The sequence below is a fragment of the Rhopalosiphum maidis genome, chromosome 3 (assembly GCF_003676215.2).
Source record: "Rhopalosiphum maidis isolate BTI-1 chromosome 3, ASM367621v3, whole genome shotgun sequence".
NCBI classification, from domain to species: Eukaryota; Metazoa; Arthropoda; class Insecta; order Hemiptera; family Aphididae; genus Rhopalosiphum; species Rhopalosiphum maidis.
Genome location: NC_040879.1, coordinates 36,019,553 through 36,045,712, shown reverse-complemented (window position 1 = coordinate 36,045,712; position 26,160 = coordinate 36,019,553). Strand labels below are relative to the sequence as shown.

General features: G+C 27.3%; 3 protein-coding genes across 4 annotated transcripts; 2 read left to right on the top strand and 1 right to left on the bottom strand.

Annotated features, from left to right (window-relative positions):
• Positions 1-70: 70 nt before the first annotated feature.
• On the top strand, positions 71-6,758 carry LOC113559439 (cathepsin B-like). The gene is made up of 6 exons (XM_026965267.1): positions 71-263; positions 5,457-5,681; positions 5,774-5,974; positions 6,041-6,188; positions 6,284-6,394; positions 6,494-6,758. Exons 1-6 carry the CDS (start codon positions 144-146, stop codon positions 6,700-6,702), a joined length of 1,014 nt encoding a protein of 337 aa, XP_026821068.1. The 5' UTR covers positions 71-143; the 3' UTR covers positions 6,703-6,758.
• Positions 6,759-9,627: 2,869 nt separating this feature from the next.
• On the top strand, positions 9,628-13,741 carry LOC113555454 (cathepsin B-like). Its single transcript, XM_026959750.1, is given in 7 exon segments — positions 9,628-9,756; positions 12,419-12,649; positions 12,758-12,769; positions 12,771-12,959; positions 13,070-13,217; positions 13,328-13,438; positions 13,533-13,741. Coding segments are annotated over 7 exon segments (1,029 nt in total).
• A 1,458-nt stretch (positions 13,742-15,199) lies between these two features.
• LOC113557269 (seipin) lies at positions 15,200-17,647 on the bottom strand. 2 transcript variants are annotated; one of them, XR_003405581.1, is made up of 6 exons: positions 17,424-17,647; positions 16,346-16,491; positions 16,041-16,243; positions 15,729-15,960; positions 15,471-15,657; positions 15,200-15,396 (listed from the first exon to the last, which is right to left on the bottom strand). XR_003405581.1 is itself a non-coding variant. In XM_026962696.1 (5 exons), exons 1-5 carry the CDS (start codon positions 17,645-17,647, stop codon positions 15,524-15,526), a joined length of 939 nt encoding a protein of 312 aa, XP_026818497.1. In that variant the 3' UTR covers positions 15,200-15,523. The 2 variants fall into 2 exon arrangements, 1 of the variants encoding a protein (XP_026818497.1); XM_026962696.1 differs by having other exon boundaries at positions 15,200-15,657.
• Positions 17,648-26,160: the final 8,513 nt, after the last annotated feature.

Below are 26,160 nucleotides of genomic sequence, written 5' to 3'. Positions count from 1 at the left end.
TATCTACTTCAAGTTGGATATATATACATATTTATACGTATTACGTATGTATATATAAGGTAAGGACCAGTATTCTTTAGTTTAGTTGAATAGTCAACTATTGAGTTGTTATTTTAAAAATTTGTGCATTATTAATTAACACCATGGTTAGGATTATATTTTTAACTTTCGTAATTTTGTTTGGTGTTTACTTAACAGAACAAGCATCATTTTTATCACAAGATTACATTGATGAAATAAACTATGTAGCTACAACATGGAGAGTAAGTAATTGTAATATTTGCATATGTAATACCTGCAATAATGATTGCCGTTTACCTGTATGTTATAATAAATTATTGGTATAAGACACTGGGTATAGACTTTAGTATAGATTCTTTAGTTATATGATGTACATTATACGGTAAATGGGTAGGTGCTTAAAAATATTATGACAGCATTACCGATAGTAGCGTCGTTTTATTTTCAATTCATTTAAACAGATTGTAATTATATGGAATTTGCATGGTCAATGAGTACTTAATTAGGAAAATTATAGTTGTTTGGTAAAGTTGGGCATATACCTATTATATTCTTGTCCCTTGAGGCAATAAACAATTATAATTTATAACAATAGATTTATTTTAGTAATTGGTTACTATAAGGTATAACTATAGTAGTTTTCAGTTAATTGATAATTTTTGTATGAATATATATGAATTATTTTACTAAGTTCGTTTATTTAAATACAAAAATATCATTAGGGTTTTAAAATTTCATGAAATGTATTTTCTTGAAATATTTTATTTAAGTATAAAATCAGAATAAAAGTCATACGTTTTAGAAAACATTGTTAAAAGTTTAGATTTTTATGTATGAAATATAGATAATTCACCCGTATAACGTTGAAGTAGCCTTTCAAATTACAAATCTAATTCTCTAAGTTCTATATAAAAAAATTTAAGCATAATTACATAGCCTCATAAAGCCTGAAAGTTACTAACTCATAACAGAATAATTTATAAGTTCATAGCACATAACACATTTCACAACTAAAATATAAATTATTTTATGTTATAAAATACTTACTTAATATATATTTACTTTTACTTACTTTATATTGTTTGATAATTAGTTAAAATTAATATACATAATACATTATACATTTATATACGTTTTATTGAATATTTACAATTTATACATTAATTACAAAGAATACATTTGATCAGAGTATAAATGGCTACGGGTGCCATGAAGGAAGAAGCATTTTTGTCGCTGTTGAGACATCTTTTGCATTGAGTATTAATATATTTTTATATGATAAAAGTATGGTAGTGTTATAAGGTTATAAATTTCATTGGTTTTTACTTTTAGATTCTATTTTTTCGTATGCATATAATACGTATTGAATATTATATTTATAAAATTAATATTTGGTACATATTATTATTTACTTTTATTCTCAAAATAATCCTAGGAATATTTTTTAGCTCTATACAAATATGAAATAGCAACACGTCATATACTTGTTTACTCGTATAGAAGAAAAAATATTTTTATAATTTTATTAAAGTATTTCCAGAACTATAAATATAATACACATTTTATTTATATACATAATATATTTTAAATGTAAAAAAATAATATAATTACAGATCAAAAATATAAGTAATGAATTATATGATTATGTTTTAATACACTTATATTTTTCATCTACATAATTATTAACTAATCATTACAACCTATAAGACTTGAAACCTTATAGATATAAACAAATACATCAATAATTAACATTATGTGACTTATAAAGTTAAAAAATGTATGTCAAAAAGTGAAGAACTTAATACAATGTTCTTTATAGTTGTTCATAAATTATACAGCATTAAAAAAAATACTTAAACACATTTTTTTATAAGGGTTAATTAAAGTTTTAATTTTAACAAAATTTGATATTAATTTAACAAGCAACGAGTTTTTCTCAATGACATTATTGATTTATTATATTCATATAGCCTTTATAAAAATACTAATTGTAGGGATTTGAAAATTTTCACAATATCTGCGTATGATATTATTTACTATGTAAGTACAATGACATTTTCAAAGTACTTGATAATTTATTTCTACGATATATAACTTTGACTTATAAATCAATAACAATAATAAATAATAAATTACATAATATTATTTATTACAACAATAGTTTGTTGTTTTTTTGGAAAAAATAAGTCAACGTTATCAATAGATAAAAATATAAAATATAAATAGAAAGAATGATATAAATAAATAAACTATTAAATTCGAATTTAACACACGATTAATCAAATAAAAATTCATTATTTAATCCATATTTACTATGTTTATATGCAGCAGTTAATGCGCAATAACTCAATGCGCATTGAGTTAGTCCGAGAGTTAGATGCATATAAACGCATTTTTAATCCGCATTAAGCTGATGCGCATTTATTATTTCATTCGATTCGTCAAATCGAATTATCTCTTACTCCGGGATTAAAAAATGTATGTAAACGCATTAATGCGAATTAATATTTTAGCGGGAATTTAAAAATGTCAAATTATAATTATTTTGGCCATGGAATCCAAAGTATAAAGCACGGACTAAAAAACATTCGCATTAACTTATAATTTTATTCAACGTCTAATCTTGATATTTTAGGTGCATTGGTGCATATAAAGCCGTTCTTTAATGCGAATTAATTTAATGCGTATTGAGTTAATGCGCATTAAGCCATTAACGCATATAAGCGTAGTAACTATTACTCTACACAAAACGCGTGAAAAACGTATTAACTTGAACATTATAACCATATAGTTTTAATTTATATAGTCATTATGACTTTATGAAGAATATATTGTTTGTTCTTGGTTGTGTAACTATCCGACCGGGCGCCGCCGGAGACTTAGACATCTTGTTTACATCGTAGCCTTATTCTATCACTAAGTCGGTCACAGCCAAGCCGAAGCCGAAGCGAAGGTATACGCGACGAGAACGATGTTGTCGACATTACGGAGTTCTACAATATGAGTGGCGACATGTTTTCGATGTCAACCCGAACCTCTGCTGCCTCTCGTTTTTATTGTCGGTATCGTTTTCAACAACGTAAATACAGCAGAGGAATCGACGCCGACATCGATTTTGGTGGTGTCAGCGTCGTCATTTTCTCACAAAAACCCTGTTAAAATTGCTGTCGATATTCAAGCTAATGCGATAACAGAGGATGAGATCGATGTTGTTGACGAAATGGAGTTCCACAATTTTCCCTGTCAAAGTCATCTACAACCACTGGGCATTTGTATATTTGTATTTAAATGAGTAGGCTACTTCTATTGGTCATGGATAAAATGGTCTGACAATTCAAACAAAACCTCAAAGGACACACAAAAAAAAAATCACCAAAAATATAATAATATGAAAAATAAAATATGCAGAGTAAATGTTACCAAATATTCAAATAAAATCTGTGTAACCAGTCCGTTATGTACTGCGTACGATTGTCGGTCACCATGAGTGGTATACAAGGATCAGACCGCGTTTTGTCCTGCACGCCATTCAACCAGTGTTACGTCGTCGTACGTCCGTATCCGATATTGTATCCGATCGGTGATCCGTTACTTCGCATGCGCGTGTAGATCAGGTAGTCATTACTTCATTAAGCCGGTCGTCCAACGATATCTGAGATTTATTTTTTTAATCGCTCTGTTGATTTTCACTCCGTTTATCGCGTCTGCCGATCGGATTGTATTCAAGCAATTATTGTGATTTCCGTCCAGATCCTCAAGTGGGTTGGACGACGATTGGTGTTATTATTTTTTGATATTGGTCGGGCTGAGGTTTGACGTCGGCTTCGGTGTCAATGTCGGTGTCGGCACCTTTACTGCCTCTCGTCATTAGTGTTAATGTCTCTTTTAACGACGGAAACACAGCAAAGGTATCGACTCCGATATAGTTTTTGGCGTCAGCATCGTCATTCTTTCACAAAAATCCTATTGGAATGGCTGTAGATGTCTAGGCCCTGTCTAAAGTCTTCCAGAACCGGTGGTAGTACGTTAAGTTCATCCGTGTCGGTCGAATAGCACTGATCGTCGGACGCACAGTTGCAAAAATCGACGGGGCGACGAAAAAAGTGAGCGATATCGGCGGACGACCGGCTTGATAAAATTATGACTATCTTACTTAGCCAGAATTCGCGTGCGTCGAGTAACGGATCACCAATCAGCAACAATGTTGGTTACGGACACACGACGCATGTCATGGAACAAACTGCAGTGCGATCGATGCGAAGTCACTCGCGGCAGCCGGCGATCATGGCGCGCCAAGGACGCGTTGGGGTGGGTTGGTGACAGATAGGTGTCTAACTTAATCTTGAATCAGCTGTTTATTTGTACGAATATGTATGGGCCGTAACCTACTGACGCGTTCTGAAATGTCGCAGTGGTGCAACTGTCGTAACACCCCATCTGTCCTGCTGAAAATGAAAAAGCACCGTCATGTTGACCGCCTTGTTGTACATACTCACTTTATGGCACGTTACGGGGTAGATTTTGCGATGACGCCGACAAGGGCCGATGAGTGACAGAAACCGAGTGCAGCCTACTGGATGCCAGTTGGTCGGCTACATACTTTAGATGTGGTTAAACACGTTTATTTAGACTTAGGTCAGTCTTACGTGGTTTTCTACATTTGAATTATTGGTAATGATTTTTCATGATTTCAAGTTTTACTATTAGTTATCGCTTACGACATGTTTAAAACTACTAATCATTACAAGTTTTAAAGAAAACAATACAAAAAATTGAAAATATTAGAAATTGAAAAATATGTTATATAAAATAAAAGACATATAATTTAATGAACATTTTCGCTGTACAGTAAACATTGATTTTTTTTAAGTCGTCTAAAATATTTTTTAATTTATAGATGATTAATTTTTACAATATAACTCCGATCTAAAATATTATATTTACAATTTTGCCAGTTATATTGATACTTCTAAAGAAGAATCTTGATGATTTTGAGTTTTATGATTGGTACTTATAATTGCTCAAAGGCCACAATAATACAAATAAACTTTTATAACTAAAACAACTAGTAACTATAGAATAATTTTTGTATTAAATTCTTTTCTTAGTATGGACAGAAATCTGATCAACTAATACAATTTAGAATGTGTATAAAAATGTAGTTTAATTTTTTCAACAAAACATACTTATAATTCTAAATTTTAAGTGAGGCGTTGCCTTATTAAACAGCCAGAATTGTTACTGGAATATGTCAAATATAAAATATTAGTAAAGAATATTTACAATAATTTTAACTGATTGAACTTTATTAAATTTTAAATATTTTTATTTCACCATTTCATTTTAAATTCATACATTAATGAGTTTATTAATCATTTAATTATAAAAGTATGTTAAAATTATTATGAAATTAAAGTATCATTAAATGATTACAGGCTGGTCAAAATTTTCATCCAAATACACCAAAAGAAGCAATTTTGAGGTTGTTGGGTTCTAGAGGAGTTGGAGCTGCTGCTAAAACAAACGGTCCATATAAAACCAGCGATCCCAATTACGTATCGGAGAACAGAATTCACAAGAAATTTGACGCGAGAAAATATTGGCGCCACTGTAAAACGATAGGCGCAGTTCGCGATCAAGGAAACTGCGGTTCTTGTTGGGTAAATATAATTTATTGTTATTTGACGAACGACTTTTTTTTGAAACAAATGTATTTTCAAAAATATAACTACTAATATTCGATCCTCAACAGGCTTTTGGCACTACAGGGGCATTCGCAGACAGACTTTGCGTGGCAACAAATGGAGATTACAATCAACTCGTGTCCGCTGAAGAGCTAGCTTTTTGCTGTCATACTTGTGGTTTTGGATGTAAAGGAGGTTACCCGATTAAAGCTTGGGAGTATTTTAAAAGACACGGCGTTGTTAGTGGTGGCAACTACAACACTACCGATGTAATTTATAAAACTGATTAGGTATATTATATAACAATCGACTATAATAGTCATTGTATTACATAGGGATGTCAACCGTACCAAGTTCCGCCTTGTCTTCATCATCAAGAAGGAGAAGGTTCGTGTGATAGCCAACCAAGAGAAAGCAATCATAAATGCTCCAAACGTTGTTACGGTAACGAAACGATCAATTACAACAGTGATCACGTGAAGAGTAAGTCTACAGTTACTAATAATATATACTGATGTGATAGACATTTATTCATGTTTAAATCAACTGATTATTCCAATTATATTTTATGATTACAGCTAGAGACGCGTATTACCTTACATACGACTCTATTCAAAAGGACGTGCAAACTTACGGGCCAATCGAAGCATCATTCGATGTATACGACGACTTTTTGAATTACAAAAGTGGTTAGTTTATAAATACAGACAGTCATATATTTTATAATATAAATATTATAAAATAATTAAATGTATTTTATGTCTTTAATTTGTCATAATACGTTACAGGGGTTTACGCAAAAACTGAAAACGCGACATATTTAGGAGGACATGCTGTTAAGTTAATTGGATGGGGAGTCGAGCATGGTGTAAGTTATTGGTTAATGCTCAACTCTTGGGGTTATGAATGGGGACAAAATGGACTTTTCAAAATACAAAGGGGCACAAATGAATGCGGAATCGACAATTCAACTACCGGGGGAGTACCTTATATATAATATGTTCACATAAAATAATATTTGTTATTTTAAATAAATTGATTTCAATTTTCAAATGCTTACAAATAAATTACAAAAATACTCAATCCTCATGTGTATTCAATAATATATGTTTATTTGAGGTTTATTGATACTTCAACAATCAGTTTCATTACATTTTAGAAGTGCTTAGAATTTTTAATTTATTGTGTACTGAATAAATGAATAAATTTTATTGTGTCTTACAATCGGGGCTACATTATAAAATGATTATTAACTATGAGTCTCTTGTGTCGTTGTCCGGAATCATTCATTACACATAAATATAATTGCTAAATCATTATTTTCCAAGAGCTGTACTAGTTGAGATAAAAAAAATGCCATAGTACAAAAAATGATTGATATATTTTACTAAAAAACTTCATCAGGAATTAGTAGGCATAAAAGACTTGATATATGTCTTAAATTTAAAAAAACATTATTATTTTTATCATAAAAGTAATTTATCATGTTTGAATTTTAGTTTATATTTTATGAGTCTTAATATTGATACATATTCTTAAAAGCCTCAAATTGCATGCTAAGGAGAGCAACAGGTGTGCGATATCTGGTCTACACCTACATCTAGTCACATTGCACGTGCTCGTTAAATAATTAATTACTACGAACTTACCGCTAGTATGCACGTACTCTTCATACTATATTATAAGATATACATATTATATTTGTATACATTTATCAAACTTATTAAACTATAACAATATAAATGTATAATTAAAAAATAAATCATTTCAGGTATAAATGTATAATTATTTCCATGTGACATAATAGTGATAAAATGTTCTTAATAAACTAAAACAAGAACTTATCAATAAAAAACTCAACTATAGATATAAAAGTTATAGAAACAAAAGAAGTAATAATTTAAAAGATGTGTATTTTTTTAAATAAAAAATTAAGTTTCCTGAAATTATTCTAAAAAACGATTGGGATTTAATAAATGATTCATTAGATAAAGTAAAAATACAACAATTCAACGTACATACCTAAAAGAGAAATTAAAAAGTATATTCTGAGAAGTAAAGGCTAACAAATAAAATTTTATTATACTATTTCGTTGCGCACCTATAATGAAATTCATAATAAAGTAAAAGTAAAAGTTTTAAATCCCAACAAATAATTTTTTGAATTATAACAAAATAATTATCATTATTTTTAGTTGCTTAAATATATAGTTTTGTTCAAAATTGAAATCAAAATGTTTAATAATATATTGTTAGTTCCAGTATTTATGAGAAAACTTGTATTTAATTTTTAAAGTTTTCGACGAAATAAACAGTTTTTCATTGACAATTTTAAATATCTACAATAACTCAAAAAGTGAAAATATTTAGAAAATTATACCATAATATGTATAAATAATTTTAATACTTAGTAAATATTTAACATTTTTACGATTTTTTAATTTATGAATTAGAATAAAATCAATAAATTTATGTTTTTATGTTACACGTACGAATTAAGTATTTAATGTAATTTACATTTCTATTTTGTCAAAAATAAGTTTAGCGTTAAAATTTTTGTTTCCTTAATTTTTTTCCAATTCTTAATTTTTACTTTTGTATTCCAAAATACCAACTAGATCCAATTTTTTTTTTATTAGGAATCACCTCCAAAGTTGGAAATTTTTGCTGCCCCAAAAAGTAACAACAAACACAAATTTTCGCTCCGAAAATCGATTTTCCAAAAAAAAACTATTCTTGTCCTTTACTTATTGTTATACATATAAACTATTTACTTATAATTAATTATAAAGGGTCAACTTTTTTTTTGTTTTGTTGGTGTAACCAATATATTAATTAATAATCTAATGATCGTACAAAACCAAAACTAGAATTATTAAAATTGATTCAAATTATGTCATATATAAATGGTTTAATGATAACTCACTCGAAATCATTCTCTGTATATAATACTTGCTGTGTTCCTTTTTCAATTTCTAAAGTTAAACCATTTCAGGTAAACGAGCGTTTAAAATTGCATGATTCTAAATTTTTTGTATTAAATACTTTTAATTTAAATCACATAACTTACAACTATATGTATAGTATACCTATTGATTTTTCAGAGTCTATTCTAAGCATTTTTGACAACAATGCATTAAATTCCCTTTACCTCTCTATCACAGGTCATATTTATAACTCTACTCTAATCATTCTTTATATAAATATGCTAAAAACATATTAATATAACAATATAACTAATAAACGTTGCAAAAATGAATATATTTTGACCAAAAAATGATCGCCCTGATCGCCCCTCCCCCACTGGATCCGCCACTGTAATTTGAACCACTATAATAAAAAAGCTTCTAATGATTGCTGTTAAAAAAAAGAACATTTTGTACAAATACTGATAAAATATTTAATGACTTTATAGGCTATTACTTGCTAAATTTAAAGAATCGTAATAAAAAATAAAAAACGATCGATTATCGTACGTATTAGAAACAATAGTAATAACTAATAATAAAGTACGACTGTACAAGTGTTCGAATTGTTTGTAAGAGAAGTAGCTTTTCTAATTTTCCATTATGAAGAGTGAAACTATAATAAATTGTATTCTTTACAAAATAATTTTTAACGCTTTCAACACAATTTTAGGATACACATACTTATGTATTATATTAAATACATCGATTAGACGATATTAATATTCGATTAATTGAATCCTGATTAACAATCGGTTTATTAACAACAATCGAAATAATCGAACAGCACTATCTACATCAAGACGGGAACATTTTGGTTTATAAGGTAAGATCCGTTCACCTGGTCTTCATTGCTTACGTTAGTTGTGTAGTCAACTTATAAACTATATAATAGGTACGGTTGTTCTTTTGAAAATTTGTGCGTTTATTAATAATTTTATATTTTTTTTTTCATCATGCCAATGATTATATATTTGTTGTCCGTAATTTTGCTCGGAGCTTACTTAACCGAACAACGAGAAAAAGCAAATTTTTTATCACGCGAATATATTCATAAAATAAACAGTGTCGCTAAGACATGGACGGTAAGTATTATCATAATATTTGTAATTAATTATCATAATTAATTTTACATAATGTATACAATACATTAACACCCAAAATAATTATTAATTATACTAATTTTCGGTATACGGCACTGCGTTAGAGAATATAAAAAAATAATTTTTTAATATTTTCAATTGTACGCCACAATATTATATTTTAATTTTTGTTAAGTCAGAGTATATATTATTATAGATACAGTATAGTAACATTCGATTAATTGTATGTGCTAGGTATACGGTATACCTAATAATACAAGTAAACAGAATTCTTAGTTAGTTGATGTTTTTTATTTAATATAACAAGCTCGTGATTAATTAGAATACAATATTTTATGTTTATACATAGATATTATATACTAATATAAATACTAATATAAATGTTCTATTTAATTTAATATCAAAAATATCGACAATAAATAACACGACGGTCTTATAATATAATATGTACCTATATATTGTGATGTTTTGCGAATAGTTATAAGTTATAACTAGTTATAATAGACCATAAGTCATTAACCTATAATGACCAACTATAATAACATCAAGTGGCTTGTAAACTTACAACAGATTGTCAAAAAGTTTTAAAATTCAGTACAAAGTTCTTGGTATGCTTGTAAATTATATTAGCAATTAATAATATTTGAAAATATAGAGTGTGCATTTATTCTAATCTAAGTATTAATATACCTGTTGAATATACAACCTGAAAAATATACCTTTTTGGAGGACGAAGGAAGTATACAGCCCACGGGATTGGTAAATTGGGTCCCGAAAAAAAAGGTAATAGATAAGTCGAGTCCCAGAAGAAAAAATGTATAAATTTAAATTTATGTGGTTTTTATAATACCAGGTTCTAAATAAATAATATATGGTATAAAAATCAAAAAAATGTTAGTACGTATTTTTCATTAGCCATTATTTTCATTTCAAAAATTTTTAAAAATCTACGGCCAATGACCAGCGTAATAAAATCCACGTTAAGAATAGCTGTCTATGCACACACACACACACACACACACACTAACATGATACGTAAAATTAATAGGCCTGGCTGGTGTACCAGTGTACGACTATATACAATATGACGTATTATTGTAACAGAATTATTCAAAAGTAAATTGTATACATATTAAATAATAAATATAAAAGTTTTAAGTTTTTAATATTATAGACGTAGTTGCGCCGATGGATTATTATAGCCGGAACCCAATTAACCAACTACCTTTTTATACCCGGGACTCAACTTACCGCTTTCAAAATGAACTTAAACGCGGACTCAATTTACTTAGCAGCTCATGTGTAATGCCTTGATTCAATGCCTGTTTGCCCATGCTAAAATATAATGGAATTAGGCCAATGACGTTGAATAATATGACCGAAAGGCAATTTATAAAACATTGATCGACCTTTTTGAATTCATTAGGAAAGTAGCATTTATATGTGCCCGGATTGTAATTGGAAATCAGATATCTTCATTTTATCTATAAAGTAAATAGTGATCTACATTCTATTTTTGTGTTTATCTTTCACTTTAAATAATATGGGATTGATACAAAAATTAACTAAAATAATATTTTTTAATTATAATTATAATCGGCCTTTAGGCTTTAATATTTTAATGATACACACACTATGTTACCTTACGGCTTGCAATAATTATTATTATATACCTTTATATCCAACGTAAATTCATAATATTAATAATATTATTATATTAGTTGACAAATTAATAGTATTATTGATTTTTTGAACCATAAGCAATAAACATCTTTACTACTGTGACATTAAGCATATAGCGAATACTTAAATTATTGAATTCGATATCTCATTATTTGTATTTTGTCAGTCATAACTAACAGGTGCACTTTTTTGTATATCTACAAACAAATGTATAATTGCCACACATTAATTTTTTTATGAACTATTATAAATTAAGAAATAATAAAATGTCTAAAATAATTAAAATAAAAACTATATTATATTGTGTGATTGGATATTGATAATAAATTGTTGTCTAATATCTGTTCTCCGTGACTACACTTGCTACATCGTAAAAACGGCACATTAAGACTGTTTGGTGAGTCGACCCAAAATGTTGTTTGTTTAAGCAAGTGTTTATTCAACCAAAAATATACTGATTAAGTGAATAAGTATAAATAGGTTTATAGATAAATTAATTTAAATATTGTATAGGGTAAAGCGTAGTACACATTATTAATAAAAAAAACCAAATAAAATAAAACCACATTCACATATAGTTTACAGCATAATTATTAATAATTAATAATGAACTTTACCTTAAAAAACATATTGGTATAGCAATATTGTAATATAATGATGTACAATAAACATAAATAAATAAAATTATACACAATTTAATTAATAGTAACAACTATATTGTCCTCATTAATAGGTAAGTACATAAAACATACTCGGTTTTATCATAAATAAGTATTTCATTTTTTATAATAGGTAATTCAATAATCAGAATTTAAATTTCAAAATTCAAAATGTTATGTTAAAAAAAAAAAAATTATAGCCATCAGTCACCAATTTTCGGAGTTTTCACTTGCCTTGGAATTTTATTTTCAGAACACCTCTGGAGTTAGAGAACCAGCTAAACTATAATATTTAATTACAGGCTGGTGAAAATTTTAATCCGAATACGCCAAAAGAAGTAATTTTTAACTTGTTTGGTTCTAAAGGAGTTAGAACTAAGGGTAAATCAATTCTTGGTCCTGAAAAAACCTGCGATCCCATGTACCCCAGGTGGTTCTTCAGAACACCCAAGAAATTTGACGCGAGAAAATACTGGCGCCACTGCAAAACGATAGGCATAGTCCGCGATCAAGGAAACTGTGGTTCTTGTTGGGTAAATATACCGCACGATAATTTGCTGAAAACACTGTATACTCGTAAAAATCAAAGCAAAAAGCATTTTAAATAAAATAATCCTAACCTAACCATCGACCCTCGACAGGCTTTTGGCACCTACCGGAGCATTTTCGGACAGACTGTGTATAGCGTCAAACGGGAGATACAATCAACTCGTGTCCACCGAAGAGCTAACGTTCTGCTGTCGCAGTTGCGGTTACGGATGCAATGGAGGCCTCCCGATCCGAGCTTGGTTATATTTCAGAAGTCACGGCTTGGTGTCCGGCGGCAACTACAATACAACCGAAGTAATTTATATAATCGATTGAAGTATATTATAGATAACATAGAACGTTCGTTTTTTTTTTTTTTTTATTCATATTTGTCACTTTTTTTTTATACTTATCGCATTGTATAGGGATGTCAACCGTACCAAGTTGCACCTTGTCATCATCATACAAGAACAGAAGGCTCGTGTGAAAGCCTTCCAAGAGAAAAGAATCATAAATGCAACAAAAAGTGTTACGGCAACAAAACGATCGATTATAACAGCGATCACGTGAAAAGTAAGTCTACAGCGTAGCTAATAATAATGATAGTATTCTAATGCTACTGACATATACGAGTACTGTGACGTTCTTTATTATTCGTATAATATTATAACTGATTATTACAGCTAAAGACGCGTATTACCTTTCATTCGACGCTATTCAAAATGACGTACTAACTTACGGGCCAGTCGAAGCATCGTTCTTAGTATACGACGATTTTTTGCACTACAAAAGTGGTTAGTTTATAAACACAGGCATTCATGTATTTTATAATATTAATATTATACAATTTAATGTGTTTTACGACATTTATCTGTCATCTGCCAACAGGTGTTTACTCAAAAACTGAGAACGCGACATTATTATCAGGTCATTCTGTTAAGTTAATTGGCTGGGGAGTTGAAGATGGTGTAGACTATTGGTTAATGGTGAACTCTTGGGGCCATGAGTGGGGACAGAATGGGCTTTTCAAAATACGAAGGGGCACAAATGAATGCGGAATCGACAATTCAACCACCGGAGGTGTACCTTATACTTAATATACTATATTATACTAATATTTTTTTTTATTGTTTAAACCAACTTATTTTAATCATTCAACTAGATACTTACAAACAAATTATTCGGCTGTACTTGAAATAAATATTTATTCATCCTTTATTATCTACTCGTAATAATTGTTAATTTCACAAAAAGTGTTATTTTAATATTTTAGCAGTGCCAAACAATTACAATTAATCATGTATTAATAAATAAATTAATTAAATAATGCATTGTAATCAATGTTGCACATAATGATCATTTACCTATTTTACTTTTACTCTATGCAGAAAAATACACAATCATTTGACTTGTGCTCGCCGACTGTTGTATTAGCTATATTATTATGTTTAACTACTTTATAACGGACAGTTTCCAATTCGTTTAAAGCAGAACTTAGAATGTTTCCATACACTTTTGTCCATCGCAGAAAGTTCACGTTGTGAAATGTGTACACGGAGCTGTATTAATGATCATAATTATTTACTATGTTGCAAATACTCTTTGTATTTCTTATATCAAAAGGGAAATCATTAAAAAAAGATCATGCATACTGTGCTCTAACACGTTATAAAAGATCTGTCAATATATTAATTATTGAGTGCCCATGCCTACTAAAAATTATAAAAATCAATATAATATAAGGCTTTTTATTAAAATAGGTGTATGACTGTACGACATAATATTTATGAAAATTGTCAAGTAGTTAATACACAATGCCCATGAATTAGTGTAAATATTAGGCGGTTTAAGTCTTCATCCAATTACAATTTCATACAGCTCAGCAACTGTAAATTGCAAGTAATCAATCTATATACCAATGTACAATATAAAACAGTTATGTTTATTTTTGTAATTTTTTTTTTTTCCATTGACAATAACTTGTCTTATTTTTGAGCATCAGTAATCGAGTTGAGTTGTAGTGTCGAAATGGACAAATAAAAATGATATCATATTTGTATAACCAAATTTAATAGAATATAATAAAAGCACTTGAGAACTTTAATATATTTATTTTAAAACAAGGTTTTCTCAAAAATACTTAAATAATTAAACATGTAAAATTAATAAAAAAAAACCTGTATTTTTTGTAAGACATATTTTATATAAGATATCTATTTTAATTTCATATAGCTTTAAATATACGACTCAGTCAACTTGGTATGCAAGTAACTTATGAGCATTGGATCATTTGTTTAACAATAATATAAAATAATTCATGAATAACATTTGAATAAATTAATTCAATGTTTTATTCGTACAATTAAAAATAATATGAATTCAAATAATATAAGCTTTATGTTGCACGGTATAAATTGAAAAAAATACATTCATTTTTAAATTAAAATTTTGATAAATGACTGGTGCTCAAATTTTTTTATGTTAGTACATAATACAATATAAATAATAAACCATTTAGAATATAAATTATATAAGTATTTTAACAATTTGGTAACTACAATGGCGTATAAAACTAAAAAAATATAACTATTAAAAAACAACCAATTAAAACAAAATAAAGAAAGGAATAATATAAAATAGTAAACATTCTAATCTTAGGTATAACATAAAACACTAAATAAAAGCACCACAGAAATAGTTTAATAGTCTATACTCTATACTCTAATTTTTCTAGTACCCATCAGTTTCAAAACTAAAACAAAGATTACAAAAGTATTATAGGTACAATAAAAGAGTTTTTCTAACCTATGAGTTATAAAATTGTACCATAATTTAGTTGTGAAAATCAAAATATTTTTAATTAAAAATAAGACAATTAATTATTGCTCAGGAATCATTAGGCTGGAAGATGAAAATGTATAAGGGAAAAAACCTTTTTTACACAAATCATCTGATTCTTCAGATTCGTCCTCAGAGTCAAATTCATTCAAATGTTCGGAACGATCCAAAAAATCTGCAAATAAAAATAAATTAAAAATACTAATGAATAATAACAAAATAATTTTAAAACGAGTAATTATTTACCATTTGATTCATTTTTATACACTTCAGATCCATATATATGTCGCCATGACATTGAAAACACAAAAAATACAAAAAGGAGATTTGATCCAATTCCTAGACAAGCAGACGTTATCGGCCAATGAAACATAAGGTAACGTAAACCGCCCAAGTTAGCAATAATATTTAACTTGACAGAATAAATTTGAATATCATGATTTAACATCTCAAAGTAAATGTCTGTAACTGGATGTAACTAATAGATAAAATACATAATATATTATAATAAAATATTAATACAAAACTATGCCCAATAAAATGTAGGTATATAAATACTTGGTCTTCTTCAAAATCTGTATACATTTCTAACTGGATTAATTGTTTTTCTGCGGATAATCCTGTCAGGTAAAATGGTATCATGAACAATGTATGAATAATACGATACAGTTTGCTTTTGTACCTTAATCTACTGGATCGACAGGAAGACGATACAAGATAGCCATATTTGTCACCCAGACGGACACAAAGCATAAACATTCCTAAAATAAAATTAAGCCAATATTTAATAACTGTATAGTGACAAAGGGTAGAATATTAAAGAGTATTTACAAAACTGAAGTTAGTTTTTACAATCAACTCACCGATATCTTCATTAACTGGCGATTCTGGTAGCTCAACATAAACAGTCATTTTGTATTTTTGACCAATCATTAACAATTGATGGTTTTTGGTTAACTGAACATGTGCTGATGGATAATCACATAAACCTTTATTACTATAACATGATCTGTAATCAAAACGTTACAAAAATTATTTCAAATCTAAATCTTATACAAATGTAATTACATTTTTAACTATTGTACATACATGTTAATAATTTATAAATACAATATCTATTATGCATGGTTTTTATTTAGAATTTTGTATAATCTATTTCAAAAGTATTCAAGTATTATAAGCATACCTACTTAATTGTAAAAATTGTGTTTGATATTTAATAACAGTGGTTTTCTAATGTGTTTCAAGACAAAACTTTTGATGTTAAAAGTTTTATTTTTGATATATCATATAAACATAGCAGTCACATATTGGTAACATTCTTTAATTGATACATTTCTTTTTAAATTATTAATTTTTACTAATGTTATCTATAATTAGACATCGAGCAGATCCATTTATCTTGGATTACTAATTTATAATACCAATTCAAAGCCTCAATTATAAGTTATGACTACACAAATATAATTGTCATTACTATAGAAATTAAAATAATTATTATGCGTTTTAAATTAATTTGTTTACTATCATTAGTAACATAAAAACGTGTGATATAATTATTATTAACTATTATCATTAAAAGTGACTTGACTCTCACAAGTTACAAATCAATACAACTTTATTTAATTCAGATTTCGGATATCTATTTGATAGTTTAAACTGACCAGCCTTTATTCGTAAACGGGTTGCAGTTGTTCGACAACGGTGAATAATAATTGATAAAAACATTAAATTTTGTGTCGCAGGGGAATTTATTCCTATCCATCATTGTGTCCGCCTACACGGTGTTTGGATGATTTTGTCCGTTAAAGCACCATGTTTTTTTCTACTCAAACGATTTCGATTCACACTAACGTCGAATAGTATACACAGCCAACAAAGAGTATGCAAATCACACGATCGGAGAGGACGGGCTACATATTTTATAAGTTGGATACTCACTTGAATTGCATGTGAACCGGACGGCTGAACATAAGAGACGGCATGTATGCATAATAGAAAGCTATATACAAAAATATAGACACCCAGACGATGGTAACAATAATCATCGAGAACAATCCACCTTTATACGACGTGTCTAGCAAACAGTTAACAATGTCTGAGGCCATATCGACGGTTTTGTCGACCTTCTCGTCGACGATTCTCTTTAATCCAAACATTTTCATCGTTTCCGATGCGCCTGCAATCTATCACCGTACCTTTCGGTTATGACTTATGATCGGAATACGGAAAAAAAAAAAAACGAGCAACAAGTTGTACGCGGTCTAGCGCGCGTTCACACCACGCGCACTATATAATTATAATATAATATTGTAATAATATGGTTATTTATTATTATTATATGGAGTCTACATGATTTATCGTGGCTGGTTGGCGTTAAACGATTTCGGGTAATAAATAATAACGACGATCGACGATTAAGAATACTATCCGTCGAACATTTCGAATTCGAACTAAAATGTTATGAAAAGTGACAGGTTTGAAAAAAACAAAATTGATAACGGTTCGGCGGCAGCAACGTCGGAGATAACGACTTCCGCGCTTGTGTGTGTGCGTTAACGCGCGATAGACGGCGCGATAAAGGTTAAACGGTACAGATCAAAACGATAGCAATAAGACAACACAACACAGTTAATGAATATATTATTGTTTTAATCTGCGTAAAGGAGGTCCGCACTTTGCACCGCATAACAATCATCGTTTACGATAAGACCATATCGCCCGTCGAATAATTTATTATATAATATATACCTAATATGGCCGTATCGTGGGCAATACTCACCACAGGTACGTCCAAGGCCTGATTTAATAAAATTAGGGGCCAAGTGCACAATTTTTTTTGGGGCTCTCAAGTTAAAACATGTTCTAGAAAAATTCTACATAGAGAGGGAGGAGGGAGAAATGTTAATAATAAAAAAAATATTTACATGTTAAAAGTGTTAAATACCAAAATACCTATCTCAAAACTCATAAAATATATGTACATTATTTCATGTACTATAAATACAATTTAGTTACTCAATTTAGTTACTTGGTCTAGTGAATTATAAAGGCAATGAAAAGACAATATTAATTAAATAACATAATAAAATTATACTGTATAAAAATATTAAAAATACTTAAGGATTATATTATAAAAATTTAAATTAAAATAAATTAATTTCAGTCTTCCATAAAATTATAAAAATGGAAAATAACTTATTAATTTAACAATTTATTCTATATAATTTAAATTAAATAAAAAATAACCAATTTCTATTTACATTTTATCATAAAAGAGTTTAAATTAGTTATTAGGTATAAAATATTTTTGATGTTCAAACAATTGTCTATTATTATTATTTTAATATTTTGTGATGGTAATTTATTAGCACTGGGGTATGGAATGACAAAAATAACCAAAATTTAACTGACAATTTAATGATAAGAATATACTAAATCTAAACATTGACAGTTGGTATTACATTTTAGAAAATACATTTTTGTGGAATTAATTTAAAAAAAATAATTTTCTACATCTTACTGAGTCCAGGGGCCCCCGGAAATTGAGGGCCAAGTGCAAGTGCTCTATCTGCACTTGCATAAATCAGGGCTCGGGTACGTCCAGCCAATACTATTTTAGGTGTTCAACGCCAAGTAGGTACCTAGTGTTTAAATTGGAAAAAATTAAAAATTAAAATAGTACTATAAATAGTGTTATCAAAAATATTATTGTTTTTAATTTAAACACCTGTAGCCCGTAATACTGGTCTGCGTTCTGTAAGTATATAATAATAATAAATTATGAAAATATTATTTTTTAAACAAGAATAATAATATTTGTTTATACTCAATTGGGTATGCTGAAGTTATTTCGGTATTTATAAAATTGTCATACGATAAATGTATTATAATAATTACATCAATTACATTGATTAAATATGCTTATATTTAATGTACATACTATATATAATCAATGTCAATTATTTTATTATTTTAATTTGACCGTCTTTTGCTAATGAACCTACTAAAAAGTGTTAATATATATATTAAACCGCGAATAAGCACTGTATTGCAATTAATTTAATTAGATGTTAAAATATTTACTCGAAAAAATTATGTGTATATTGTAAAAAGATAAATATAATAAAATTAAATGTATGGCGATAAATAATTTGAAAAATTGAAAGCGTAAATAATAGTCTAATGATGAAATTGTATACGTAAATATTTATAGATGGTTATTTAAATTGTATTTAACATTTAAAACTTTTTTCGAACGATATAAACAACAATTATAAGATATCGGGGTCATCGATTAAAATTTTCAATTTAACTATGTAAAAGTTGTTATTGAAGAAGGAATAAAAACTGTAAATGTAAATGATTAAGAAATTTGTGACGATTGAGTGATGACAATTTGGCGAAAGATTAAAAGGCATCAAAATATTTTTCAGTACAGTATATAACCTATATATTTTAGATAGATACTAAGCAAACAATGAATGTATTGATTTTATGACGTTTCTGCCATCATTTTTTGGAGGTAAAAAAATACTTCAGTTTTCAACTCTGGTAGTAGTTTACTAACACTGAATAGCATATTAGATTTTTTAGTTGATACTAAATATTGTGAAGATACTAAATATTGTAAAGGGTCTAAAATAAAAATATGTTAGTATACTTTTCAGTAAATTCGGTGAAAACAAAAAAAAATATTTAAAAAAGATTAGGAATTATTACGCATAATTAGTGTTGACCAAATGGAACAAATATCGTAATAATAATCGTAGATACTTTAAGTTTTCACGTAATATTCAAAACAGCATTTCATATATATATATATAATATTATATGTATCAAAATACGTTTAATATTTTTACTATTTTGGACATTTCTACAGATGTTTAAAACTTTTTTTTATAGACATCAGCAAAAAAGTTTTTGCTTCGTCGAAAAGTAAAAAAATTATAAAAAGTTACTCATAAAGTTATCAATTTATTAATTAAAAATTAATGAAAATATATAGGCATAATATTTTTGTATAAATGTTGACATTTAACATTTTACAAAATTCATAAAATCTTGATAAAACTTTTTGTTTTTATACCTTAGATTTGAAAATTGAATACAAGATATCTTATAAGTTGTTCTACCTAAAATAAAATAAAAATTACTGGAAAGTCATATTTCCTTTTTATGAGCATTTGAAATTAAAAATTGTTTATTGGATATTCACAAGTAAAATGACCGTTTCTTATCAGACAATGTTTGATATATTGTTGTATTTCAAAACTAAATAAATATACAAAAATTAAAAGTTTATTTTAAGACAAATTAGTAAGTTAATGCAACTCGTTCATGTCCAGCCTTGCATCTTACATAAGAATTAAGAGTTAATTATTAACAGAAAGGGTAACGGGAAAGGGCAATGATATCCATTACCCAATGATATAATTTTCAACTCTGTGAACAAAAGTTAATAATTATTTAGGTTAATACAATATTATCGCACTATCGATTCTTTAAACGTCAAATTGGGTTATTTGGTCATATTATATTCATAAAAGATTTTAAATTAATGTGTTTGTGTAAGATTATAATTTTCTGTGGAAATTTATATTAACTTGTATTAATTATTTATTTGTATACGTTACTTTGATCTCTATTGAAATTCAGAAGAAATTCAGAAATATTAGTGTATTCAAGATTCAATACTTTGACAGTAAAATATTTAGTATTTACTGCAATACGTTATAATCTAATAATATTATTCTATATAACATTATAATTTAAAATTATTATTTTATTTATATATTTTATAAAACTGTATTATGTACAAGGGCGCACCCAAGAGGGTGGCTAACGGGCTTTAGCCCCTACCCCCCAAAATGGCTCGCCCCTAACATTTAATAATTTGATTAGGTATATTGACTTTAAATTATTATATAAGAAAATTATCAACTAACGAAATTGAAACATTAGGTATAACATAATATTATATATTTATACCTGTCGTTCCGGGCCCTCTGTTTATATTATTATAAATACTACAAATATTTAAAAATGATTTGAATTTAGCCTCCACCCCCCAAAAAAAAAATTTCCTGGGTGCGCCCCTGATTATGTACAAAACAAAATATATTTTAATCTGTGTTTACTGTTTATGTATTGGGAAAAATTAACTTGTTGTGAGATTATGTATATATAAAATTAATTAATTAATTAAAAACTGTGGATCATAAAAAACAATTCAACTTGTTAAGTTAGAATTTTCTTTAAAATAAAAGATAACACGTAATGTAAAACACCTTAACTTTAACATTATAACTCATTAAGAGGACGTCATACCCGCATGTGTTGTCTCTGTCTTACTAACGTACATCATAACAAATTTTCGTTCAGTAGAATACATTTTGTGACGTTAGCTTTAATATTAGAGTAAATTTACCTATTATCAAATTTAAAGGTAAGAATATTATCTAGACAATGACATATTCTTTTAATGACATTATCATTTTAAAGTGAGTTATGAACATTTTAAAGTTGTTATATTTTACATAGCTTTAACTCATTTTAAAATAATAATATCATTAAAAGCATATGTCATTGTCTAGATAATATTCTTACCTTTAAATTTGATAATAGGTAAATTTACTCTAATATTAAAGCTAACGTTACAAAATGTATTCTACTGAACAAAAATGTGTTATGATGTACGTTAGTAAGACAGAGACAACACATGCAGGTCCTCTTAATGCTCTGCTTTGTTAAAATTTCATCATCCCCGCATGTTTTTGTCGTACATCATAATGCATTAATGCGTATAGTTGAGTACGTTTTGTTGCTTACCGTTGTCGGCTGTTGACTATAAGGCGTAACCATAAACCGTGGCGATAATTCAATGTTCGAGGCAATGTTCGAGGAGCGGTAGTCCTCTGGAAACATTAAGGAGTTTTCTTAGTGGCCCTTTAAAAAATAGAATGATAAAATTATATTATACTGATGTGTTAATTGTTGATTGTGGTGTTCGTCAAGTTGTAAAACTAGGTATTTATCAAGAAGTTCGTATAAGTGGTTCATTATATTATTAAATAATATTATATTACTTGAATAGTTAAATCGATAGTATTTTAGCATTTGTTATAAATAGTTCACCTATTATAATTATTAAAGGATGTATTTAATGCACTTAAAACTTTCAATTATGCCGAATAAAATATCAAGCCCAACGATGTATGCACTATATTAATAAGATACTAATGTATTATTATGCATAATAACTAATAGAAATTAGAAATATTAATATTTTTCTTGTCAAAATCTATTGTGTTGAATATTAATAAAAAGTTTTTTTTTTTAAATTTATATCGATACAAAAAAAGGTATTTTTCCTTATTATATTATCTGCTAGAATATCAGTATGGAATAAAAAGTCTATTCAGGCAGTCAATTAAGTTTATACTCGGTATAGTGGAGGTCTCTATTGCACGTATTAAGTTTTATATTATAATTTAATAAGTATAATAAATATCAGGTCTTAAATATACGTGAAATAAATATCAGTAATTTACTAATTAATTACTTGTGAATTAAATTTAACGATTTTTAAATTTAAATATATGTGAACAAAAAACACGACGGAATAAATAAAAAATAAATTGGAAGACATATATTTTAAAATTTAATAAGTATCAAATATATTGAGCACATGCAAAATGTATACATAATAATATAATATTACTAATAAAACTGATATCGATCAATTTATTAATTCATGTAGTCAAATTTAGAATTTATTACCATAGTCGGGAAAAGCAAGAAAAAAAGATATATTTTATCCAGCTTTTAGTATAAAAACTATGTCTATACATTTTTTTAAATTTTTTAGTTATAATAGTATAACTAATTTAAAAGAAACCTTGTATTAAATTTAAATTTTTTAGCTATAAAAATTACATATTTCATAAATTTTTAGTTACAAAATGATTTTGCAATTCTTACAATTTTGAAAAAAAAAATGTAATTTAAAACGTGTAAAAAATGATTTGGATAATACCATTTATTCCTTTAATATGTATTTATGATATTTTTATATTTGTAAATAAATAACATAATATGATGAGGAACCTTGTATTTTTAAAAACTTTTGACTGAGTGAATTTTTATTTTTGATATTTATAGAAAAAGAAACAAAATAAAAATTGAAAATGTTAATATAATAATATAATACGTATAGTTTAAAAAGTGTCAGAATATTTTGAAATTTTTTTAATATATATAGAAAATCCTTATATAGACATTTGATGAACAATTTAAGTATTGAATTTTTCGTTTTTGGATTGCAACAAAAAAAATAGAATTAATTTGTCAAATACTGGTTTTGCATAAAAATTCTTATTTTTTTTTCCTTGGTTATTTTGTAAAGTACAGGGAACCATTTTTGTCTCCAAAATATCAACTAGATTAATAACGAAAAAAATTTGTTCTACTTTCTTTTCTGAATCTAAAATACAATTCAATGTTTCTTATATAAGTATTAAGTACTACACTCCAGTCTTCAACTGGTAGGTCGTGACCCAACTATTTTGTGTCGCGTAAGTTTTAAAAATGAGTCCCAATAAGTAAATTTCATCAACATAGAATAATAATTTACTAAAACAATATTTTATTAACATTATACGGTTATTATATGTATAAGAAATATGTTCTTGTTTATTATTATTATTTTCTGTTATGACATAGGTAGATATCAATAAAAAATAAGATACGATCACTTATATAATATATATTATTATGAGGCAGTTTTTTTTTGCATTTCATTTCATGGCTTACAACGCTTTCATAGGCCATGGGTCGTGAAAATCATATGGTAAAAAAGTGGATCACAAGTCAAAAAAGTTGAAGACCATTGTACAACACAATCATAAAACATTTAAACAAATATCAAATTTTTAATTTTATAATTTTGGTAATAATTATTTAATAATAAATATTATAAAGGTATTTAAAAAAATATATTTACATTTATTAATAATATAAATTAAAACAATAATTTTCAAATATTAATTTGAAATTTCACATTCATTTCATTTCTTTTGAACTTTTTTAATTAAATATTTAAATATATGTTTTTTTTTAATTTCTATTTAAGTCACAATCGGTAAAAGCTCAGAATTATGAAGTCTTAAAATTTATACTTAACTGATATTCTTACTGTGACATTTAATCGTAACTTATAAATGTACTGTTAACATATAAATATGATATTAATATACATATATACTAACATATAATATACAACTGTTGGCAAGTGGGTACCGCTCTGCTGAGTTTGCTGTACATTAGGTGTCGAGTGGGCCTCTGTTATTGTTACATTTTAACTCAATAATTTATCATTCTATACAAAAAATAATTCTGAGCAAAGCGCATTAGATTGTATTACTAAGTAAGTATATTTTATAGTATGTTCCTTAATATTGCTATTAAATGATTAATTTTACAATTATGTATAGTAGATATTACTGTAGTTCGATTTAATGTTTATTGAAAGCATTGGATTTATTATGTTATTTATATTTAATTATTATAATAGTATAGATTTATACCATACTATTATACTTATATTATTAATTATTGAGTCTGTTATTTTTCGTTTAAATATGTAATTTTAACAAATTTGAATTTCAAGTGTCTATAAAAAATAGTAGTGCATATCTCAATACTTTTTATAGTCACTGATTCTGGGTAGAAAATATAAATATAAAATATTTATCTACTTTATATTATTAAGTAGGTATAACTATGAGTCAATAAGTAATAAACACATTATACACTTAAGATTCTCATGGGTATAAAGATAATGCATATTATGTTGATACAATTCTAATGAAAATAGTCGGTAGATTAGATCATGGTAGCTATGGCTTATCGATAAATAATAAATAATTAACAATATTTTGAAAAAAAATGTAGTTTGTGATTGTAATATATTTTGTTGTGTTTTTAAATTTACCTCTTATTATCTTTTTTTATCATAATCAGAAGTCATCAAAATTCATCAAAAGTCTAAGTATTGAAACGACAATCGTGTTTGGAAACAAATAGGTATTGTGATTCGTTATAATCTGTAAATCTTATCAGGTATTTATAATTATCATCGCGGACCTTGACGGTCTCACAGTTAACGAGTTGTGTCCCGACGAAATTTCTCGTACACGAGTTGTGTCCCAATGATAAAAGTTGGGTACATGAGTTATGTCCCAGTTATAAAAGAGGGATACACAAATTGAGTCCAAACTGTTTTATAAAGTCTTACACAAGTTTTGAGCTGATAAATTCAAATCGATATTTTTCACAAGAATAAAATATTTTGTTTCGTTAATTGAAATAAAAAAGTTTTTATAAATTTAAATCGAGAAATTTGTCCTTAAATGCCTACATATATTTTATAAAATATTTACTGAATACAATTTTTTGATTCTGTTCATTATTATTATTATCATCATCATCGCGTGGAGATAAGGTTAATGTGGAGCTACGACGTCACGACGAGTATATAATAGATATAGATAAGGTTTTAAAATTTCATGAAATTTATTTTCTTGAAATAATTTATTTCAATGAAAAAAATAAAAAAATTTATTATATCTATAAGCTTATAGTCATGTCAACTTGCAAATGTTTAAAAGTTGGTTTA